This window comes from Lissotriton helveticus (genome assembly GCF_964261635.1).
Source record: "Lissotriton helveticus chromosome 1_1 unlocalized genomic scaffold, aLisHel1.1 SUPER_1_unloc_1, whole genome shotgun sequence".
In the NCBI taxonomy this organism is placed as follows: domain Eukaryota; kingdom Metazoa; phylum Chordata; class Amphibia; order Caudata; family Salamandridae; genus Lissotriton; species Lissotriton helveticus.
This window is the reverse complement of record NW_027611648.1, coordinates 2,501,055-2,526,294: the sequence shown is the minus strand read 5'-3', so window position 1 is coordinate 2,526,294 and position 25,240 is coordinate 2,501,055. Positions and strand designations below refer to the sequence as shown.

The window sequence follows — 25,240 nt, the reverse complement described above, 5'->3', positions numbered from 1 at the left end:
CGGACCTTGGACTCTCGGCTTGGGCTCTGGTCGGGACTCGCCCCGTTCCTCACCGCCTCGTCTGGATGCTGGACCGCAATCTCCGTCTCCTCCGTGGGCCTGAGGGATACTTGAAGCAGAAATATCTGCCGGTGCGCAGTAGAGTTCCGTCACGGCTGCAGAGGGTCAGGGGGCCTGCGTGGCTTCGCCGGCGCGTGGGGAAAGGGCAAGTTCCTATTCGGGCGCCATTATGTGGTAAATAAATAATTAATTACCGGTACTATTTTTTAATACAATCAATAAAACAGATAGCTCAATAAATAAGAGTCAGGATTCGAGGTATCTTGAGTCGACAGGCTTTAATCAGGCATAAAGGACAGGAACAGGACAGCCTGCAATAGAACGGAATGGCAGCTGCCAGGAAACGGGAAAGGACAAGAGAGGATGGGTAACTTTTTGTAACAGTCCACAGTATATATATATTAAAACAATTGCATTACATTCAATACAGTAGGCGTAGCAGTAGGCGTGACTCGTAGCAGTCGCGAAAGATAAGGGCAAAATGATGTAACAAGAAGGCGTGTACAGGGCGTATACATAGACATGTGATGTAAACGTAACAGAAATGTCATAAACGGGGCGGAAACATGGAGGGGGCTACCTGAGCAGCTGGGACCTCTAACCTAGTGGTGCGCGCAAACGGGCAATGACGTGTTACCAGGGAGAACTGGGGGCTATGACATCTGCGCTAGAAGAGGAGACTAAAGTCTGGAGTGTCAGAGCGACATGTACCCAAGGCATATCTGGTATCTGGTGTTTGGAGTACATATTGATAGAATCCAAAAGTTATCAGGGCAAAGGCTACTAGACACTAAGACTGGTGCATGCATAATTCTACATGTGTTGCGTGTGCGAGGAATATTCTATGAATATTAATACAGTATTTCTCTTACATGGAGACATAAAGGCTAGACCATGACGGAAACTATTGATGCGATGCAGTAGCTTAGGAATGCAGAGAAGGAGGGCTGGACTGATAACTAGAAGCATAACATACTCTTGGCAGACTGGGATGCAGAGCCAGGCCGGGCCGGGCACTGCGAGGCATGAAGTAAGTGAAGGGTCAGGGATGCAGGTGGGGGCTGTATCGCTCCTCGGAGAGGGTTCAGGAGACAGGAGCTGAATCTGAGTCCGGGCCCTTTTGAGGCCTAGAAACGGGGACAATTCAATGAATTAACGTGCACACTGTGAAATGTGGCAACGTAGGTTTACATAGGCCTAATATTCGTTGCTTTCACGATGACTGGAAACTGGCATACTAGAGATGGACACAACTGTAATTGCGTCTTTAATCGATCAGGAGGGAATACATGCATATCGATCATGCACATATAACATAAGATGGGGAACACGTAGGCACATACAACATGGCAAAATTTACTTTTCCACAAAACCTACAAACTTCGTTAAGATGAAATTGGAAGCAATGGAGTTTTGCCGTATGATTCGACTCAGAACTTTCTTTAAAGATTCTCCCCCTTCCAATATGTTGGAAGTCACTGGACTTAAAAAGAAATCTACCTTTATCCCTCCTGGGTATAAAATTCCAAAAGAGGTTTTAACATTTGAAAGGACTTTGCTTTCAGGAATATCAGCAATTGAACATAAAAAGCAATACATCAAATACAACCTTCAAAAAAGTGAAAAGGATGCCCTATTGACATTAAAAAATGACAAAACTGTGGTCATAAAACAGGCCGATAAGGGAGGAGGAATAGTGGTCTGGGATGTAAACAAATATAAGGAAGAAATATTTAGGCAACTCAATGATACCAACTGTTATCGTCGGATCGGAAAGAACCCCACAAATGATCTACAATCCGAACTTTTCAGGATCATTCAAAGTGGTTTTGAGTGTGGGATCCTTGGTCCTAAAGAATTTCTCTACCTTCAAAATACAAGTCCCAGAATACCGGTGTTCTATGTTCTCCCCAAGTTACATAAAGATGACACAAATCTGCCAGGACGCCCAATTGTTTCGGGCTGTGATTCTCTCATAGAACCAGTGGCGAAATATATTGATTTCTTTCTGAAGCCATTTGTCAACGAAGTACCAGCTCATTTGAAAGACACCACAGCTTTTTTGAACCGAATAAAGACTGTACAGTTTGACATTACAAATCAATTATTGGTGACAATGGACGTCACTTCACTTTATACTCAAATACCACAAGAACAAGCATTGGAGACGTTGGAGTTTTTTCTGGATTCTAGACCACGCCCCAGAAGGGTCCCCACAGAATTTTTGTTAAATTTAGCAAAATTTGCTTTACAGAGAAACTTCTTCACATTCGACTCCGAATTCTTCTTCCAGGTAAAAGGAGTAGCCATGGGCTGCCCCTTTGCACCTGAGCTGGCAGTTCTCTACATGGGACTATATGAAGGAAAATTCATTTACAATAACAACCCATACTCGGACAGCATTTCTAAATATATGAGGTACATAGACGATGTCTTCTTTATCTGGACCGGATCCCAAGAACTTCTGGAGGAATTTGTCGGCTGGATTAATTCAAAAACACAGGACATTAAATTCACTGCGGAATCATCAAATCGAGCAATTACATTCTTGGATGTTAAAGTTTTTCCCTTAAATGGCGGCTTAGGAACAACTCTATATCGGAAAACAACGGACAGAAATAAAAGCCTCCATTACACAAGTTACCACCCAAGAAGTCTACGACAGAATTTGCCTTTCGGACAATTCTTGAGGATACGGAGGAATTGTTGTTGTAAGGATGAGTACTTTGCACATGCCTCCCAGCTCGTCGAAAGACTGGTTGAAAGAGGGTACCCAAAGAAACTTGTGAGACACGCCTTTAAACGAGCATGGTGGGTCCCCAGGGACTCGCTGCTTGAAAAAAAGAAAAAACAGGAATCCACTAGAATCGTGTGCGTAACAGCTTTTTGTCCCAATGCACACCAACTAAAGAAAATGATCAATACCAACTGGCATTTAGTTAAAGATCTACATGAGGACTTTTCGGAATTGCCATTGTTTGCATTTAAGAAAGATATGAACGTGGCAAACCATCTGGTCAGGGCAGCATTGCCCAATGAACAACAACTCAATCTCAGACAAATGCTTCAACTCCCTCCAATATTGGGACATCATAAATGTGGGACCTGTACATGCTGTGAGCAAACAGTAGAAGGATCAGTTTTCTCTTTTGAAGGCACTCATTGGAAGCATGAAAGCTTTACTAACTGCAAAACGAAAAATGTAGTTTATGGGATATTATGCCCATGTCCAAAACTGTATATTGGGAAGACCACGCAAGAGATCCGTCAAAGGATTACCCAGCACAAATCTCGGATAAGAAGACATGTGGCAAATGCACCACTCGTCAACCATTGGATGTCAAATGAGCATAAGGAATCTGAACTCTCATGGACGGTAATATCAAAAATCGAAAATGACAAACGCGGCAGTGACCTGGATGCCAGACTGAGCCAGCGGGAAGCTCTGTTAATTATGAAATATAATACCGCAATAAATGGCCTCAATGAAATTTCAGAAATTTTCAAGCTTTGAGAGGGCCCTCCTCAAAACTTTCAGAAGGCACCCCTGGATGATAACATCAAGATATACATTGCCTTTCTAACACTATGAATACTGATTGAGAAGTGTTGAACTGCGAACCTTTATATTTTTCCTTCATACTAAATATTGGGTTCACCATGAGAACTGCCCACCTACCTGTGCCTCGCAACATTCACCTAAAGCAATATCTTGAATTCTAATAACCCCCACTGCCCATGCGCAACAGTCACTTCATTTGGACTACCTCAGGACATACAGGACTTCAGTTCCCACAATGCTTCACGCAACAACGACTATGCGATATAAAGGGAATATTGTTCTACACCCACACAGACAGCCCCATCTATGGTACAATAGGACGACCTTAAAAACATTTTCATTTCGTTTAGAACCACCTTTTATATACATTGGACTTCTGGTCCCAGAATGCTTTGCTACGTGAGACCGATCATGTGACATACAGGAAGTAATTTTCCACACTCACTCAGGCACTGACTGAATTCAATCTGTGCCATGGCTCACCAGGACGTTTTTGTCGAACTAGGACTCTGATTAACTCAGAAAGTTTTGCTTGATTCAGGTAAGACTGCATCCAAGTCCGAGATTGCTTTAACAGAAAGCAGGACGCTAAGCAAAAGAAAATTGTGGAATCACTTCTATTTTAATACCGGTTGTGGCGCGCAGCTCAGCAAAGAAAGGTTTCAATATGCGAGCGCGTTTCCAGTTCGGCGCTAACCAAGTGCTAACGCAGGTCACAAGTCCGTAATTGGTGGTTACTTTTTTAACCTTACAGAAAAAGATCATCCAAACTACTCAACAGCCTTAGGCGAGCCGCCCACGCTGTGTGTCCGCCATCAGATCATCTTCCTCCCATTGGGGTAAGTGTCGGGGTAGAGAATGAGAGAATAAGAGATGTGATGCATGAATATGACTAACATGCAATGTTTGTCATGTAAAGAAGGACCTAATCAGAACTTTCAACAATTTTTTTAGATTCCCATATACCACCACTACATAGGAGAATGGTAGCAAAGACTCAAGGTAGGGGAAGCGCCATTGGGGAGGCACACTTAAGTTAATTTTTTAGTTCACCTACAAATGGTTATGTTTTGTTTTTTGTAGAGTCTTCTTGGTCCTGATGAGAACCCCACAAGTTTCAGGGTTCGAAACGTGTCGACCATTATCCCAGGTCACCCTTTCTAAGGAATCACCATAGCTCATCTCAATCCGCTTTTTTGTCAAGAATTTGTTACAAAAAAAGTGCCTTAAACATCATTTCAGAATAATTTCGACCATTGATGATTTGGATTTAAATCTATTTTCATTTTATATTTGGATTTTGGTGCCCTTTGGGATTGTTTTGTTTGTAGTATGTTTGGGAAGGATGAAAGAAGTATGGATGTGGTATAAGTGAAAAATTTGTCATTTCAAATGTGTTGTATATTTATTGTATATAATAGTATATATAATACTTGTTTATGTTGTTGTACACACAGTATATATATTTGTTTTCTAAGATTGAAAATTGAAAAAAGAAATTCTTGATCATTAAATGATGCAATTGTTAAAGCAGGCTTTTATAGTACTGGCACTAAAAATCAGTGAGAGCAGTGCAACTTAATAAACTCTGCACTAGCGGAAGTCTGCAGAGTGCGACAGAGTTTCTATGGCACTTCGTGGAGTTCCGCGGAGTAAAACTCTGCAAACGACGGCAAGGCATTATCAAAACGTGACAGATATCCTGCCTGCCTTATTATAATTGCCACAGGATGTAATGCATTCTTAATGGGGCGGGCAGGATACCTGTCACATTTGTGATGGAATAAACCATCCGCTGAAATCTAAATGAGGCCTTTGGTGTACATTGCGTCCAGTGTGGCTAGCTGGGCTTGACGGATCTTGCGGTTTGTTGGTCTCTCACTGCTTTAAGGTCATCGCCAGGCAGACCTTCTGTCAGCTGCGCCTCGTGCAGATCTTCCTTCCAGGCAGGACTTCTGTCAGCTGCGCCTTGTGCAGCTCTTCCTTCCAGTCAGGACTTCTGTCAGCTGTGCCTTGTGCAGATCTTCCTTCCAGTCAGGACTTCTGCCAGCTGCGCCTTGTGCAGATCTTCCTTCCAGGCTGTACTTCTGTCAGCGGCGCCCTGTGCAGATCTTCCTTCCAGTCAGGACTTCTGCCAGCTGCGCCTCGTGCAGATCTTCCTTTCTAGGCAGGACTTCTGTCAGCTGTGCCTTGTGCAGATCTTCCTTCCAGTCAGGACTTCTGCCAGCTGCACCTTGTGTAGATCTTCCTTTCTAGGCAGGACTTCTGTTAGCTGCGCTTCGTGCATATCTTCCTTCCAGGGTGGACTTCTCTCAGCTGTGCCTTGTGCATATCTTCCTTCCAGTCAGGACTTCTGCCAGCTGCGCCTTGTGCATATCTTCCTTTCTAGGCTGGACTTTTGCCAGCTGCGCCTCGTGCAGATCTTCCTTTCTAGGCAGGACTGCTGCCAGCTGTGCCTTGTGCATATCTTCCTTTCTAGGCTGGACTTCTGTCAGCTGTGCCTTGCGCATATCTTCCTTCCAGGGTGGACTTCTGTCAGCTGCGCCTTGTGCAGATCTTCCTTTCTAGGCAGGACTTCTGCCAGCTGTGCCTTGTGCATATCTTCCTTTCTAGGCTGGACTTCTGTCAGCTGTGCCTTGTGCATATCTTCCTTCCAGTCATGACTTCTGCCAGCGGCGCCTCGTGCAGATCTTCCTTTCTAGGCAGGACTTCTGCCAGCTGTGCCATGTGCATATCTTCCTTTCTAGGCAGGACTTCTGTCATCTACGCCTTGTGCAGATCTTCCTTCCAGTCAAGACTTCTGCCAGCTGCGCCTCGTGCAGATCTTCCTTTCTAGGCAGGACTTCTGTCAGCTGTGCCTTGTGCAGATCTTCCTTCCAGGCAGGACTTCTGCCAGCTGCGCCTCGTGCAGATCTTCCTTTCTAGGCAGGACTTCTGTCAGCTGTGCCTTGTGCATATCTTCCTTTCTAGGCTGGACTTCTGTTAGCTGCGCCTCGTGCATATCTTCCTTCCAGGAGGACTTCTATCAGCTGTGCCTTGTGCATATCTTCCTTCCAGGAGGACTTCTATCAGCTGCGCCTTGTGCATATCTTCCTTTCTAGGCAGGACTTCTGCCAGCTGTGCCTTGTGCATATCTTCCTTTCTAGGCAGGACTTCTGTCAGCTGTGCCTTGTGCAGATCTTCCTTCCAGGAAGGGGCTTCGGTCAGCTGTGCCTTGTGCATATCTTCCTTCCAGGGTGGACTTCTGTCAGTCGTACCATGTGCATATCTTCCTTCCAGGGTGGACTTCTCTCAGCTGTGCCTTGTGCAGATCTTCCTTTCTAGGCAGGACTTCTGTCAGCTGCGCCTTGTGCATATCTTCCTTTCTAGGCAGGACTTCTGTCAGCTGAGCCTTGTGCATATCTTCCTTTCTAGGCAGGACTTCTGTCAGCAGCGCCTTGGGCAGATCTTCCTCCCAGGCAGGGCTTCTGTCAGCTGCACCTTGTGCAGATCTTCTTTTCAGGCAGACCTTCTGTCAGCTGTGCCCTGTGCAGATCTTCCTTCCAGGCAGGGGCTTCTGTCAGCTGCACCTTCTGCAGATCTTCCTTCCAGGCAGGACCTTCTGTCAGCTGCGCCTTGTGCAGATCTTCCTCCCAGGCAGGGTCTTCTGTCAGCTGCTCCTTGTGTGGATCTGCTTTCCAGACAAGGACTTATTTCCTCATGGATCCGTTCAAAGGTTGGGAGAGGTAGAACTGGTCAAGGTCATCTTCTTTATTGCAGTTCTACTGGTCAAGCCACAGAGGTCGAGCTCTGAGATGGAGAGTCTGGATTTTCTGAGCTCTATGGAACATTAAGACAGTTCTACCGCCTCCAGCACACACTACAAGACTCCAAGAGTCAACGCTACAAGTGCTGCTCCAAGGTTTAATTCAACCAATGTATCTGAACATCCCCTGGCAAATGCCAACTAGAGAAACAATCAGTCATTTGTTAAGCCGGGGGCCGCTACTGATCGAACAGCCAGGTCTTAGTATCCTCCTGAAGGTCAGCAGGTCTTGGGTCTGTCGTAGGCTCAGTGGGAGGGTGTTCAATGTCTTGGCGGCGAGGTCGGAGAAGGATCTCGCGCAGGTGGTCGTTCTTCGGATGCGACGGACGGTGGCGAGTGAGGTCGGCGGAGCGTAGCTGGCAGTTGGGGGTGTAGAAGGAGAGCCGTCTGTTGAGGTAGGCTGGGCCGTTCTTGTGGAGTGCCTTGTGTGCGTGGATGAGGAGCTTGAAGGATATCCTCTTGTTGACGGGGAGCCAGTGTAGGTTTCTCAGGTGGGGGTGATGTGGTACATCGAGGCTCAGTCGTGCCAAGGCATTTTGGATGCATTGTAGTCGATTGATGAGCTTGGTTGGGGCTCCCGCTTAGAGGGCGTTTCCGTAGTCGAGTCTGCTGCTGACGAGGGCCTGGGTGACTGTCTTTCTTGTATCTGTCGGGATCCATCTGTAGATCTTGCGGAGCATGCGGAGGGTGTTGAAGCAGGAGGAGGAGACGATGTTGACTTGCTTGGTCATTGGAAGTGTTGAGTCGAGGATGATTCCCAGGTTGCGTGCGTGGAGGTTGGTGGTCGGGGCTGCCCCCAGTGCCGTTGGCCACCAGGAGTCGCCAAGGCTGACGGGTTGGAGCCGAGGATGAGCACCTCCGTCTTGTCCGAGTTCAGCTTCAGACGGCTGATCTTCATCCAGTTGGCAACAGCCTACATTCCGTCATGGAATTTGGCTTTGGCGGTGATGGGGTTCTTGGTGAGGGAGAAGATCAGCTGAGTGTCGTCGGTGTAGGAGATTATATTGAGGTCGTGCTGTCAGGCGACGTGTGCGAGCGGGGCCATGTAAATGTTGAACAGTGTCGGGCTGAGGGAGGATCCTTGAGGTAGGCCGCAGAGGATCTCTGAGGCTTCGGAATGGACCGGGGGGAGGCAGACGCTCTCGGTTCTGCCGAAGAGGAAGGAGGTGGTCCATTCCACGGCCTTGTCTCGGATCCCTGCGGCGTGGAGGCATGCGCGTAGTGTGCGGTGGCAGACTGTGTCGAAGGCGGTGGAGAGGTCTAGGAGGATGAGGGCTGCAGTCTTCCCCTTGTCTAGCAGGGTCCTGATGTCGTCAGTGGCGGCGATGAGGGCTGTCTCGGTGCTGTGGTTGCTGCGGAACCCTGACTGGGAAGGTTCCAGGATTCGGTTGTTTTCGAGGTATCGGGTTAGCTGTCTGGTAACAATTTTCTTGATGACCTTGGCCGGGAAGGGGAGCAGAGAGATGGGTCGGAAGTTCTTGAGGTCTCTTGGGTTTGCCTTGGGTTTTTTGAGTAGGGCGGTGAACTCGCCGTGTTTCCAGCTCTCTGTTAAGGTCGCGGTCTCAAGGGAGAGATTGATGAAGTTGCATAGGTGGGGTGCGATGGAGCTGCTTGCTTTGTTGAAGACGTGGTGCGGGAAAGGGTCTGACGGTGAGCCGGAGTGGATTGTGCTCATGGTCTTGATGGTTTTTTAAGTAAACAAGGGAGCCCAATGGATACCCTGGACCATGGGTAGTCAATTATTATAGAGAACAAAGGTCCTAAGGATAGTTCAATAAAATAAACAATGAAATTATAGACCGAAATCAGTACTATAATAAAATTTTCTCCACACAGCCGGGTGAGGAAATATTTAATGTATGATCAAGGAGAAATCAATTGACCTAGGGGAGGTCACATACACACATTTAGATAGGGCACAATCCTGTACCTATCCCAAAGTCAGAAAACATATAGTAAGCAAAGTAAACAAGTCAGGAAAAGGGTTTAACATGTAAAAAACGTTGGAGCCAACTGTCGCTTGCAAAATGTTACACAATCTCAGCAATCTTCGACATACAGTATCTACAGGGCAATATACAGATGAATTAACTGCAGAACTGTTTAAGCGTCGACGTTTCAATCCCCTGGCTCCTAATAAACCGGGATCATCATCAGGACTGTATTAATCATTGCCTGTTTTAATTGCAGAAGCCTGTTGGGGTACAGATGGAAAAAATAATAAGGGAACAACATAAGGCATCCGCCTACAATTGTAAAAGCTTTTCAGTAGCGAGGTCCATAAACACATTTAGCTGGCAGCTAGTGATTAAACAGGTGACCTTAGTTTGTGACTATGTGACATGTTCAAGGCGCAAACATGCAAGTGAGGGCCACCTGGTAAACCACAGCTTAGTGCAAATGGAGGTCACGACATGGGTAGGAAGACCAACCTTTACCGTCACTGTGAGTGGGTGGGTGGGTGCTGAGTTACAATGATCGTGGTGGACTGTTAGCTCTGGCCCCTCCTTGCTTTCAGACAATTCTGATATTTGCAACCAGGCCATTACCTCAATACCGGTGCACTAATATATATTTGCACTAAGCTGTGGTTTACCAGGCGGCCCTCACTTGCATGTTTGCGCCTTGAACATGTCACATAGCCACAAACTAAGGTCACCTGTTTAATCACTAGCTGCCAGCTAAATGTGTTTATGGACCTCGCTACTGAAAAGCTTTTACAGACGCTTAAACAGTTCTGCAGTTAATTCATCTGTATATTGCCCTGTAGATACTGTATGTCGAAGCTTGCTGAGATTGTGTAACATTTTGCAAGCGACAGTTGGCTCCAACGTTTTTTGCCTGGTAAACCCTTTTCCTGACTTGTTTACTTTGCTTACTATATGTTTTCTGAATTTGGGATAGGTAAAGCATGGTCTTGATGGTGTCATGGACGCTCACGCTGGTCCAGGCTAGCAAAGGCATGTGTTCGATGGTGTGCGGAGGGTCTATTGTGTTGCTGTCTGTTGGGGCTGTCTGGGTGTTGAAGCGGTCGTGTATGTCTGCTATCTTGCGATGGAAGAAGGTGGCGAGGGAGTCGCACAGGGCTTGCGACGGCGGGATGTCGTTGGTGTTGGAGCTGGGGTTGGAGAGTTCCTTCACGATGTTGAAGAGCTCCTTGCTGTCGTGTGCGTTGATGTCGAGGCGGTCTTTGAAGGAGGTCTTCTTGGCAGCCCTGATGAGGTGGTGGTGGTTGCGGACGGCGTCCTTGCGTGCTGCGTTGCTGTCCGGAGTTTGTTCACGTTGCCATTTCTTCTCTAATTTCCTGCAGGCATGCTTGGAATCTAGGAGTTCTGGGGTGAACCAGCTGGCCCTATTGCTGGTGTCTCTGTGGGGGGGTTTCTTCAGTGGGGAGAGGGTGTTGGCGCAGTCCTCGATCCAGCATCTGAGGTTGTGGGCAGCGACGTCGGTGTTGGAGGGTTCGGTGGGTGGGCTAAGAGCAAGGTTTGCATGTAGTTGGTCTTCGGTGATTTTGCTCCAGCAGCGGTGGGGGATCTGTTGGGTGCGGTGGTGTGTGGTGGGTTTTTGGAAGGTGATGTGGATGCAGCGGTGGTCGGTCCAGAGGAGTTCGGTTGTGTGGCTGACGGAGACATGCGGACTTGAGGAGAAGACAGGGTCGAGCCTGTGGCCTGTCGGAGTGGGTAAGCGTTGTGACGAGTTGTCTCAGTCCGAGGTTGGCGAGGTTATCGATCAGGGTTGTGGAGTTGTTGTCGTTGTTGTTCTCAAGGTGAAAGTTCAGATCTCTGAGCAGGATGTAGTCGGTGAAGGTCAGGGCGTGCGTGCTGATGAAGTCGGCGATGGAGTCACTGAACTGGGGGCGGGGTCTGGGGGGCCGGTATACGAGGGTGCCTCTGAGGGTGGAATTAGGGTCTGTGTGGATCTGGAAATGCATGTGTTCGGCGGTGCTGAGCGCGTCGTCAGTGCTAGTCGAGACCCTGATGCTGATTCCTTCTCCACCTCCGTTGATGCGGTCTCTGCGGGTGATCTTGTAGCCGTGTGGGATGGCTACGGCGATGTCGGGTGCGGAGGAGTTGTTCAACCAGGTATCTGTCAGGAAGGTGACGTCTGGGGAGGTTGTGTTGAGCAGGTCCCAGAGCTCGACGGAGTGTTTGCGTGCGGAGCGGGTGTTCAGTAGTATGCATCGGAGGTGGTTGAGGTCTTTCTTGGCGAGTGGTTTGTCGGCTCTGTGGCTGGTGTAGCTTCAGTTCTGGCAGGTGAAGGGAGCGTGTGTGCGTTTCGGGGCGGCCTTGAAGCAGTTGTGGGTCCGTCCGGGGTTGAGAGCTTGCAGAGTGCTGGCATCATAGTGGTGGCGGGTGTGGGGGCCAGGGGTTCTTGCGCTGGGCGCGGTCCAGGTGCGGGCAGGTGCAGACAGGCTTGCTGCATGCCAGCAGCGCGAACGCGCAGCGGCCGGCATGTGTGGGGAGGTGGGAGTGAGGAGCAGCTGGGAGGCGGGAGCAGCGAATGGGCAGTCAGGGGGCGGAGCCGCAGGGGACACAGTTGCGGGGGTGGTGAGGGGCGACGAAGGAAACAGAAGGCAAAAGGGCACAACAATTGAGGGGGAAACAAATGGCACAGAGGGCAGAAAGGTCATAAAAAGGGCAAGAAGGTCATAAGAATACAGGGGAAACGAGTGGCACAGAAGGCAAAAAGGTCACAGGAAGGGCAAAAATGTCACAGAAAACGGGGGGAAATGAGTGGCACAGAGGCACAAAGGTCACAAGAAGGGGCAGAAAGGTCACAAAAAACTGGGGGAAACGAGTGACACAGAAGGCAGAAAGGTCATAGAAATGAAGGGGCAGCTAAGCAACAGAAGGCAAAAACGGGCAGAGAGACACGGGGGCCACGAGGGGAGCAGAAGGAAAAACCAGGCAGAGAGACATGGGGGCAGCGAGGGGAACAGAAGGGAAACCGGGCAGAAAGACATGGGGGCAGCGAGGGTGAGAACAGGCACAGGTGGTGCTGTGCGGAGGGGGAGCAACCTACCTGGAATGGTCAAGGGTCGCTCTCCTCACCACGAAGGGGCCAGCCTATATGGGGAGGTGGAAGGGAGGAGCAGCTGGGAGGCGGGAGGTGGGGGCAGCAAATGGGCAGTCAGGGGGGGCGGTGGACACAGTGGCGAGGGGCGACGAAGGAAACAGAAGGCAAAAGGGCACAACAATTGAGGGGGAAACGAGTGGCATAGAGGCAGAAAGGTCCCAAGAAAGGGCAGAAAAGGTCACAAAATACGTGGGGAAACGAGTGGAACAGAGGCAGAAAGGTCCCAAGAAAGGGCAGAAAAGGTCACAAAAAACGGGGGGAAACGAGTGGAAAAGAGGCACCCAGACCCAGCGGCGTGGGTAGGTCGAGAAGTTGGACGCACGGGAGACTTTAACCAAATTTTGGATGTATGAACCCGATGTACAGTCCGCCGGGTACTGTTGTAGCGTGTATACTTGACACATTAGGCAGAAGCAGCACAACACAGGTATATTACCACATGGAACACATTTCCTTTTGTGAGATTTTTAGAATAGTACACTAGAAACTCAGATAGATCCTGCGAACGTAGACAGTCTTCTACTATAGATACTTTCATTACTAAGGTCCTGAAGAATCGCCTGTCATTGTACACACACGCGAGAAACATGTTGACCATTTAGATCACACACTAACTGAGACTCATACAGGAAATATTGAATTCCAACGAGTACCGGCTAGTCTTTCATTTTAATTAAAGCAGGGGACCCCGAGAATAAACTTGATACTGGTACTCCTAGCTTTATTTTAACTCACATATACGTCTACGCTGTTCTGGCCCCACACCCTCACTTCATCTGACGGCAGTTGGATAAAAGATCTCCGCTAAAGTGCCCCTCTTTAAGGTGTTGCCCGTTGGTTATTGCACCGCCGACCCAACGAGGAGCATCTCAGATGATGAAGCATGACACCTGAAAGGGTGTGTGAGGGCATTACATCCCAAAAAATGGATGCCCAACTGTAGGACTCATTGAGACCAACAGTATCCAAACATTAGTGTGACACGTACATTCACCAATTTGAGGAACAGCCAAGCCTTTTTGTAAAACTTACGACTTTAGGGCACACGCTGAGGTTGGACCTACCACTCTTAACGAGTGGAAATTGCCCATCGAAACCCCCTCCCCCTTGTCGTAAACAGAGGCACAAAGGTCACAAGAAAGGGCAGAAAAGTTCACAAAAAACGGGGGCAAACAAGTAGCACAGATGCACAAAAGTCACAAGAAATGGCAGAAAAAGGTCACAAAAAATGGGGGGAAACGAGTGGACAGAGGGCACAAAGGTCACAAACAAGGGTAGAAACGTCACAGAAATGCAGGGGCAGCTAAGCAACAGAAGGCACCACGGGCAGAGAGCCACAGGGGTCGCATGTGGAGCAGAAGGAAAAACCGGGCAGAGAGACACGGGGCAGGGAGGGAGAGAACGGGCACAGGCGGTGCTGTGCGGAGGGGGCGCGACCTACCTGGAAGGGTCAAGGGTCGCTCTCTTGACCCGCCTGCCTGCCTGCACCATTACTTGTAATGGGGTAACCCAGTAACCCTCAGAACCTGGGTAGGCAATGGTAAACAAAAATTGGTTCTGTCGGAAAGTGAACAATTTCTTAGTTACACAACATATATTCCTATAACTTTTCTTACTTAGTTATACTTGGAAGTATTTGAATAGGAAAATCACACACCACACATTTTTTATCAAAAAAGAGAGAAGGGTTGTTATTCATCAATCCCTTTACAGAAATTAATTTTCAACACTTAAAAATTGGTTGTCCATACAATAGATTTTCAAAACAAAATGCACAAGTGAATAAATTGTGATCAAGTTATTTGAGTGTATAATACAGTGAAACAATTTTTACAGCTAAAATTAAAAGAAGTACAGGTCCAACAATGGTTTCAATTTCCACAGACAGTACAATTATTTCTATTTTTCTGCTGGGATATAGCAAGGACCAATTGGTTTAGGCATCCTATAGAGGCAAAAATAGGACGCCTAAACCAAGCAACCCCCCCACCCCAAAATACGAAATTTCAGGTGAGCAATTAAATGAAGGGTGTTATCACCCACTTGTCAATTTCACACACCCCGTACTAAAACAGGCACGCCTTTTTTAATTGTAGGTTGTCCCTTCTTCTCTTTCGTCCTGATGAAGACCCGAACTGGTTGCTAATAAGACAGCACCGTACTCCAGGGTCGAAACGTCGACGTTAACTTTCCAATTGGTCCTTGCTATATCCCAGCAGAAAAATAGAAATAATTGTACTGTCTGTGGAAATTGAAACCATTGTTGGACCTGTACTTCTTTTAATTTTAGCTGTAAAAATTGTTTCACTGTATTATACACTCAAATCACTTGATCACAATTTATTCACTTGTGCACTTTGTTTTGAAAATCTATTGTATGGACAACCAATTTTTAAGTGTTGAAAATTAATTTCTGTAAAGGGATTGATGAATAACAACCCTTCTCTCTTTTTTGATAAAAAATGTGTGGTGTGTGATTTTCCTATTCAAATACTTCCAAGTATAACTAAGTAAGAAAAGTTATAGGAATATATGTTGTGTAACTAAGAAATTGTTCACTTTCCGACAGAACCAATTTTTGTTTACCATTGCCTGCCTGCACCAGCAGAGTGCAGAAAGCTTTTCTAGCACCTGGAGGTAAATGGACTTTCTCTATCTGTCGTAACTGAAGATGTTAATCCTTGGTAACATCTATCCCCTTTGGACAAGGTCCTCCATTTAGCTATCAGAATGTAACTCATCCTGCGCAGACACAAACCCTCTAGTCCGTATTGCATGAAGCTGGGAGGTTCTCACCCAAAAGAGGGCCCTCCACAAATTGCTGACATTTTCTTACATCCACTGGACAGCCATGGCAACACACAGACCAACTACACCCCCTCAGGGATCACCAGTCCATCTGCCAGGATCAAGACTCAGATCTTTCAACCTTCTCTGTTACCGTCTTTGGAACGTCTCTGGGATTCGTGGAAGCTCCACACTCAGTGAGCTCGGAGTTGCCTTGTAAAACCATCTCATGAGAGTGGGAGAAAAGAACATTAAGTGACACGCACTGCATAGACGTATAAATAAATCTACTATTATCGTTCCATGTACCATTGTCCTACTACTGATGTTTCGACATGGATGTTTTGCCGTCTATCACAGCAGCTTCTTCATTTAAAATCGTACTCATCAGTTAGTTTTCCATTATACCTATTTACCTATGTACTGTTTCTGACCCTACGACATCTCTGGCAGGCATGCTGTGCTGTCTGTTGCTTCATAAATGGGAAGTAGATTGCTACTGCTGTAGCGTAGTTCCTATATTCCCAATAGGCTCTACGCATTGGAATAATATATCCTATAGATTAGACGTAGGACTGAGGTCGACTAGGTCTCTATTGAATATACTAAACTTAATAGTGAGTGTCAGCTAGCTCAGTGGTCACTAGAAACTTTCTCGAATTCACAAGAAGGGATTAGTTTCTGATAACCGCATAAACATGAGAACTTTGTTTCCCAAGAATGAGAAACATATCTCTAGAGTGGAGGAAACAATAGATACGTATTTTACTCAGTCAATCGTGCATGCTTCGTTTCTACAGAGTTGCAGAGAAATAGTAAGACAGGCATTTTCAATAAAAAGGTTTATTGAACAGTCTTCTTTCTCATACAAGAGAAGTGAACTGCTACAATCGTTAAGCAGACTGCGAAGTATAATGCGTACAGCGAGAATAGTATTATAAAATAATACTGTAAGAGCATTGTATGGGTTCTAAGCCATATAAAAATACATACATAAATACACAGGCTAAAATACTCAACTGGTGCTTCTAAAATACGCCTACTCCAATGTACCTAACCTAAGTCTAGTACAAGGGAAGAAGTAAGTATTGTGTAGAATAGGTTTAGATTTCTTTGCCAAGAATCTATCCAAGATTTCTCTAGGTTCTAATAGGCTCCATACCTTCGTTAGAATGAAGGAGGTCTGGTATCTCTGTCTTGGGACTCGACTTCCCAACTCCCCGCAAGGGGAGCTTGGAAACACTGGAGCTGGATTCTCTGCAGGAGAAGTGACAGCTTCCCGATCAGTGCGTCAGCTGGAAGGTCGGCTTCCTTCGGCACTTTCTTTAGCGAGCTCCGTCGGGCAAGTGTATAGTCGAACTGCTCCGAACCACCGTGTCTTTCTAGAGCAAGTGGAGGTATATTTATACCTTGAAGGTGTCTAGGAATGCCACATTTTGACATGAAGTCGGGCATAATAACGTCAGGAAAGAACCCCTAGGGAACAGTTGTTCTTTGCAAAGTACATGAGTTCTTGGACAAATCAATATTCGAGCAAGGAGAAGTTCCCTAACTGCTTAAGCTGATTTTCCAAGTAATCGTTATGACGTTTGGTACGGGTGGAAGTAGCCATGCCTATATTTGGTCTGCATGGGATATGTCTAAGTAAGGACTTGATTTCTATGCCTATATAAGGGCAATGTGAATCCTACCTATATAAGGGCATGAATCGGGAAAATTCACTCGGAGCCTAAAGGGCCACACAACACTGCAGGAAGAGGGCAGTGACCTTGCAGTTAGATGCACTTGATTGGGATAAAAGGTACCATGTTTGTTAGAAAAGCTGCAACTATTAGAATAATACCATACCAAAAGTAGCACATATAATGCAATAACAGACCATGTACTAGAAAAATGTGATGCAAACAATGCAATAACACAGACCAGGCACTAGAAGAATCTAATGCAAACAATGCAATAACACAGGCCGTGCACTAGATGCAAACAATGCAATAACACAGGCCGGGCACTAGATGCAAACAATGCAATAACACGGGCCAGGCAGTAGGATTGAAGCAAATAATGCAATAACACAGGCCAGGCACCAGAAGAATCTAATGTAAGCAATGCAATAACACGGGCCAGGCACAAGGAGAATCTGATGCAAACAATGTAATAACACGGGCCAGGCCCCAAGAGAATCTGATGCAAACAATGCAATACCACGGGCCAGGCACCAAGAGAATCTAATGCAAACATTACAATAACACGGGCCAGGCACTAGGGTTGAAGCAAATTATGCACTAACACGGGCCAAGCAGTAGGAGAATCTGACACAAACACTGCAATAACATGGGCCAGGCACGAGGAGAATCTGATGCAAACAATGCAATAACACAAGCCAGGCACGAGGAGAATCTGATGCAAACAATGCAATAACACAGGCCAGGCACGAGGAGCATCTGATGTAAACAATGCAATAACACAGATCAGGTACTAGGGGAATCGGATGCAATCAATGCAATAACACGGACCAGGCTCTTGGATTGAAGCAAATAATGCAATAACACGGGCCAAGCAGTAGGAGAATCTGACACAAACAATGCAATAACACGGGCCAGGCACTTGGATTGAAGCAAATAATGCAATAACACGGGCGAGTCACTAGGATTGATGCAAATAATGCAATACCACGGGGCAAGCAGTAGGATAATCTGACACAAACACTGCAATAACACGGGCGAGGCACCAGAAGAATCTGATGCAAACAATGCTATAACACAGGCCAGGCACCAAGAGAATCTGATGCAAACAATGCAATAACACGGCCAGGCACTAGGAGAATCTGACGCAAACACTACAATAACACAGGCCAGGCACTAGGAGAATCTGATGCAAACAATGCAATAACACGGGCCAGGCACTAGAAGAATCTGATGCAAACAATGCAATAACACAGGCCAAGCACTAAGAGAATCTGATGCAAACAGTGCAATAACACAGATCAGGTACTAGGAAAATCTGATGCAAACAATGCAATCACACGGACTAGGCTCTTGGATTGAAGCAAATAATGCAATAACACAGGCCAAGCAGTAGGAGAATCTGACACAAACAATGCAATAACACGGGCCAGGCACTTGGATTGAAGCAAATAATGCAATAACACGGGCCAGGCACTAGGATTGATGCAAATAATGCAATAGCACGGGCCAAGCAGTAGGAGAATCTGATGCAAACAATGCAATAACACAGGTCAGGCACTAGTAATTAAAGCTCTTCTTTGTCTCGCAGTATCTGCCATTGAACCGGCATTGCAAAGATCACCCACTCGGAAAAGGTCGCGGGCGATTATAGTGCGGAACCGGGCATTCTCCCCTATACTACCAACAGGGAGGACCGCGGTGGAAGTTGCCGGTCTAGTCCTGAGTTCCTGGACACGGGCGCGAGGTCTAGACCAGCTGTGAAGTGCGCCGATTGATTTTAGAGCGCTTCGGTGCCTCGGTTAGTTCGGTAATTTAGAACTGGAGAGAAATACCAATTTAAAGTGAATAGGAAAAAAGAAATATAAAGAGAATAATTAACCCTTACCCATTGAATACTTCAGTTCCTGATTTCTTTGTTGCTTGGTTGATGACAGAGGCTCCAGAAGGTTTCTAAGGGAGAAGTAAGAAGAATTCAGAAGATAAGAAAGTAAGGCAGTGAGGGAATGAACGAATGAGTGAAAAAGAATAAATTAACTCACCGAAAGGGTGCGAAAATTTTGTTTATAATGCAGGTTACCAAAGAATAAAATAGTTATATTGAAGAATAGATTAGGAGCAAAAGCCATAGGCTCTCTGGGTAAGGAAATATATATATATATATATATATATATATATATATATATATATATATATATATATATATATATATATATATATATATAAATGAGAGAGAGAGAGAGAGAGAGAGAGAGAGAGAGAAAGTGAGAGAGTAAGAAAGTGGAGAAGGAATTGAAGGAAATTAGTAATGGTGTGCTTTTCTGTTACATCGATTTCCACTCATGCTTGAAGAGAGAGAGGGAGTAAGAAAGGCATAAAACGGAGTACGGCAGAAAGGAAGATGTAGAGTGGAAGAGCCAGATGGCCAGGTAGTCTCTTCTCTGTTCCATTCCCCTTTTTCCCGGCTGTGTTCACACGGCTACTAGTACACTCTTCAGTTGGTGGCTGTGGGAAAACCAGTGGTGGACTTTGGAAAATCTCATAGTTCTGCTCCGAATTTGGAAAATCTCATAGTTCTGCTCCTGGGAGTGTTGGCACTGTGAGTAACCACGACCCTTATCAGAGTGAAGTGCCCACGTCAATACTCACCTGAGCAGAATGGCTAAAGGGTTCAATTATAAAAAATTAGGAAATATTCTTAAGGAGATTCAACAAGAGTTGATGGGAGTCAGGGAGAAAAATATGGTAATCAAATTTTAAACGAAGGCCCACATTTCTTAACTCAGTGCTCATTGTACCACATATGTCGACCTACTGTCTTCCCAGATGCACAATCTTGTAGAACTTCCATCTTGTCGTATCTCAATGGAGACGCAGCTTCATGGTCAATGCCCCTGGTCACCCAAGACTCCCCAATTTTATAGAACTTCGAGGAATTCAAGAAAGTGTTTTTGTGAATTTTTGATAGTCGGGTAATGAATTACTGGAGTTGAGGCAAGGGAATCGAGAGCGTGTCACTTACCTGGCCCAATTTAACAAACTTGTTGTAGAAACTGAATGGCCGGAGGCCAAAAGGGCAGCCTTGTTCTATTGGGGTTTGAAAGAGAACTTAAAGGATGCGGTGTCACCGATCCCAAATCGCCCTACAGAAGTTTCAGCTTTGATTGATTTCGTTTTTGAGATAGACTATCGACAAACGGAAAGAAGGGGTGAAAGACAATGCAAATTTCGGCCCAGTGTACCACGCTTTGACCGGGTCAACACATAGGTTGTTAAATCTGGTGATAAAGAACATGCAGTCGAACCTATGCAAATTGGAACTATTAGAGGCCGCCTTTCCAAAGAAGAGAAAGCAAAGCGTTGACAGAATAATCTATGGCTTTATTGTGGTATCAGTGAACATTTTGTAAAGAAATGTCCCAAGAAGCCAAAAACCTTCAAGAAGGAAAACTCTCTGCACCACTAGTAGAAGGAGTTGGGCTGGTGGTTGCTAACAAGGATACAACTCCAATTTCTCATCAGGTGGCCAATATTCTACAATCTTCCGATCCACACCTTATTCTGACGAGGACCCTAAGATTTCAAGACCGAGTTCTTTCAGGAGTGGCCGTGATGCTGGACTCCGGTGCTACGGGGAACTTTTGTGACCTCAAATATGCCTCGAAAATTGGTCTGAGGCATTACCTAAAGAGAGAAGTGAGGCAGTTAGGGCTGTTGAGGGTACAAATTTATCTTCCGGCCCAATAACCAGTCACACAGAAGTTGTGGAACTTGTCTCTGTTGAAGGTCAGAAGGAAGAGATTCAATTTAACTTGATCGATGCTCCTCAGTTTGGAATCATCCTGGGTTTGCCTTGGTTAACTGAACACAACCAAGTTATTGGTTGAAGAATTGCTTCGGAAAAAAGCAGAACGAGCAAGATGGAAATCTAGCAGCTTTATTATGCAAGCAAAAGATGATGGTGTTTGAGGTGCAAACTGAGTCTTCCGGTAGAATAGCAATAGTTTGCTGAAGTTTTCAGTGGTTTGGAATCAAAGAAGTTGCCCCCACATCACTGGTATGACTGCAAAATTTGATTTGGAACCTGGATCTAACCTTCCTTGTAGCCGAATGTATGCGCTTACTGAAGCTGAAAACCGTCATCCTAAGAAATACTTAGAAAACGGGTTCATACGACCTTCACAGTCCCCCGTTTCTTCACCGTTATTTTTCATTCCAAAATGTGACGGAGATCTGAGACTGTGTATAGATTATCGTGCCTTGAACAAGATTACAATAAAGAATCGTTAGCCTCTTCCCCTGATTTCAGTTATTCTAGATCAGGGGTACTCAAAGTACGGCCCGGCAAGCCTTCAGTGGCGGCCCGCGGAGCTTGAGACACATCGCACCTGTGTGTTTGTTTTTTTTAACTTCAGCAAACATCTCGGGGAGCAGCAGTGCGTAATCAGAGAGCCTGCTCTGTGGGGGCCCCGGGCGATTCCAGCCACAGTCAAGAGTGGAGCTGCAGGGGCACTAAGAGGTGAACAAAGCCTCATTAACAGACAAATGGTCGTTTAAAGACCTGTGAAGTACTGGGGTGCCCGGGAGGCTGTGTCAGCCAGGCTGACACACAGGGGAGAGGGGGTGGGAGGGGGGAGGACAGCAAGAACTGAGAGCCGGTGAGGTGGGAGGGCAGAGCAGGGAGTGAGAGCCCGGGTGAGGGAGGTGGAGGGCAGAGCAGGGAGTGAGAGTCCGGGTGAGGGAGGTGGAGGGCAGAGCAGGGAGTGAGAGCCCGGGTGAGGGAGGTGGAGGGCAGAGCAGGGAGTGAGAGCCCTGTGAGGTGGGAGGGCAGAGCAGGGAGTGAGAGCCCGGGTGAGGGAGGTGGAGGGCAGAGCAAGGAGTGAGAGTCCGGGTGAGGGAGGTGGAGGGCAGAGCAGGGAGTGAGAGCCCGGGTGAGGGAGGTGGAGGGCAGAGCAGGGAGTGAGAGACCGGGTGAGGGAGGTGGAGGGCAGCAGGGAGTGAGAGCCCGGTGAGGGAGGTGGAGGACAGAGCAGGGAGTGAGAGCCGGGTGAGGTGAGACAGATAGAGACAGATAAAGACATATAGAGGCAGAGACAGATAGAGACTGGGACAGACGGAGCTAGATAGGGTCAGAGACAGGGACAGACAGAGACAGATAGAGGCAGAGACAGATAGAGGCAGAGACAGATAGAGGAAGAGACAGACAGCGATAGAGACATAGAGAGACAGAGGGAGAGAGGGAGACAGACACAGGAAGGGATGAGATAGACAGAGGGAGGGAGACAGAGGGAGAGAGGGAGACAGACAGAGGGAGACAGACACAGACAGACAGACGGAGACAGACAGAGGGAGGGAGACAGACAGAGAGAGGGAGGGAAACAGAGGGAGGGAGACAGAGTGAGGGATGGAGACAGAGGGAGGGAGACAGATGGAGATGGACAGTGGGACACAGATAGAGGGAGACAGATGGAGGGAGACGGAGAGAGGGAAGGAAATAGAGGGAGGGAGAGAGAGAAAAAAGAGAGGTAAGACAGAGATAGACGGAGGGAGAGAGACAGAGGGAGACAGAGAGAGGGGGAAGGAGGGAGCGAGAGAGATAGAAGGAGGGAGACAGAGAGAGGGAGGGAGAGATAGGGAGAGAGAAAGAGAGATGTGTGTGTATACTGGTCTGTTGGCTCAGTGGATGAACGCGTCAGCTGCAGGGGCCTGAGTTCAACTTCATGGTCACAGTTTCACAGTTTTTTTCGTTCTAGCCCCTTCCCCCTCCCCCACTGACTCCGCCTCCACCGGTGTGGCCCTTGGCCACAAACCACACTGTAAATTTGGCCCCCGAGAGAAAGTTTGTGAGTACCCATGTTCTAGATGAACTAAAAGATGAAAAAATCTTCAGAAAGTTAGATTTACATGGGGAGTGCCATTTAATTTGAGTGAGAAGTGGAGAGGAATGAAAAACAGCATTCAGAACAAAGTATGGATTATATGAGTACCAAGTGATGCCCTACAGTTTGAGCAACGCTCCTGCAGCCTTCCAGTACTTCATTAATGATGTCCTGAAGGAGTTCATTGATCAATGCAAGATTGTTTACATCAACATTTCGATTTATTCCTCATCAGAAGAAGATCACCAACGGGTCAAAAGAGTTTTGCATTGCCTGAAGGAAAGCAAGCTTTACATAAAACTTGAAAAATGCGCTTTTGGGGTGAAACCTGTGGATTTCTTGGGATTTGTAATTGCTCCAGAAGGTCTTACCATGGATATTAAAAACATTGAGGCAGTCTTAAATTGGCGTCCTCCAACCTCTGTGAAAGATACAGAGCTTCATCGGGTTTGCAAATTTCTATCGGAGATTCATTCAAGATTTTTCCCTGAAGGTACCACCAATTACTAAATTGCTACGGAAAGGAGTACCTTTTTAATCGTCTGCTGAGGCAGAAGATGCTTTCCAGTTCTTGAAGAAGAGTTTTACCACTGCACCAATTCTGCTGCATGCGCATCCTATTCAACTGTTTTACCTGGAGACTGATGCTTCTAAACAGGCCATCGGAGAGGTACTTTCAGAGAGACACAAAGAGACCGAACAGTTGCATCCGGTGGCATATTACTCTAGAAAATTGCAACCAGTGGAAATAACGTATACTATTTCAGATAAAAAACTCCTCGCTATCAAAGATGCGTTCCAAGAATGGCGACATTACCTAGTCAGAGCAAAACATGTGGTGACGGTAATCACCGATCACCGGAATCTTCAGTTTCTGAAGTCTGCCAGAACGCTCACACCATGCCACCTTAGGTGGTCCCTGTATTTCGCCAATTATGACTTTGTAATAACTTATCGGCCAGGAAGAAATAATGGAAAGGTAGATGCCAAGTCTCGCATTGACACGGATGGAAGAAAGAGTCCCATTAGTGATCAAAAGATAATTCCTGAAACTAAGATCGTTGGAGCCACTAGTGAGAAAACGCTTGTAGACAAGGTCAAAGAAGCCTTACCTTCTGAAGGAATACGCGGCTTGGCAGAGAAGGAGTCAACTCAAGAAATTGTTGATGGATTACCGTTTCATTCCAAGGCCTTGTACTTACCAATCAAAGAACTTCAACAACAAGCGTTGATCGACTGTCATGACAGTCCATTGGCTGGTCACCCTGGAATCCACTGAACGGAGGAGTTGTTAAGGAGACAGTTTTGGTGGCCAGGGTTGTCCAAAGATGTTCGAGTTTATGTGGAAGGCTGTGAGATTTGTCCAATGGGGAAGACAAATAAGCTGGCTTCTCGGGGTCTATTGAGACCTTTGCCTACCCCTCCATTTTCCTGGCACACTGTGACTATGGATTTGATTGTTAAATTGCCTTCTAGTCAGGGATTCAGTTCAGTATTACTCATGGAAGACTCGTTCTCAAAAATGGCGCATTTTGTTGCCCTGAAAGGGAAGTCATCTGCAAAACAAATAGCCACACAATTCAATTAACGTGTTGTAAGATACATGGTATTATTCCAAAGGTTTTGATCACAGATCGTGGATCTCAATTTCTATCCCATTGTTGGAAGGTTTGTACAAGGGGTTTGGGAATTGAGACACGTTACCCAACGACTTTTCATCCACAAACAGATGGTCAAACTGAAAGGGCCAATCAAGAGTTAGAAAAGTATCTCAGACTGTTTCTTTTGGATCAAGAGGGAGAGTGGCTTGATCTTCTTTGGACTGCAGAGTTTGCACATAATAATGCTAAGAATGCCTCTACTGGTTTTCCCCCTTTCTACTTGAATTATGGAAGGCATCCTAATTCTGAGGTTTCCTCTCAAGAAGTGTTGGTGCCTGCAGCACAAAACTTTGCATCTTAGCAAGGTACACAAGTCTGCCACCAAGAACTTAATGAAAGCTAAGGAACGCTACAAGCAAAGTGCAGATGAAAAAGAAGACCTGAACCAGATTTGAGTACAGGGGACAGGGCATGGTTAAGCACAAGAAACCTAAAGCTTAAAGGAAATAGAAAGTTTCAACCCCGATTTATAGGTCCATTTCCTGTGGAGCAAGTAGTGAATCCAGTGACTTTCAAACTAAAACTACCACCACAGCTAAAAATACACCCAGTGTTTCATGTTTCTCTTCTTAAAAAGGTTTCACCCCATTTGAAAGAATTGAGGAAAAGAGAACCTATTTTAGTGAAAGGACGAGAAGTATTTTAAGTTAAAAGAATCTTAGTTTCAAAGTCCATTCGAGAGAAAATCTTCTATCTTGTAGACTGGAAGGGTTTTGGCCCAGAGGATA

At 46.4% G+C, this 25,240-nt stretch overlaps 2 protein-coding genes across 2 annotated transcripts in view; one reads left to right on the top strand and one right to left on the bottom strand.

Annotated features, from left to right (window-relative positions):
• LOC144805412 (uncharacterized) overlaps window positions 1-25,240 on the bottom strand; it is a 226,956-nt gene that overhangs the window by 86,251 nt on the left and 115,465 nt on the right. The window lies entirely within an intron of this gene.
• LOC144805422 (uncharacterized) overlaps window positions 1-25,240 on the top strand; it is a 196,517-nt gene that overhangs the window by 120,775 nt on the left and 50,502 nt on the right. Inside the window, exon 3 of the mRNA XM_078671981.1 lies at window positions 1,736-3,436. Within this exon, the coding sequence (XP_078528107.1) occupies window positions 1,736-3,436 (1,701 nt within the window). The remainder of the gene's footprint in view (window positions 1-1,735; window positions 3,437-25,240) is intronic.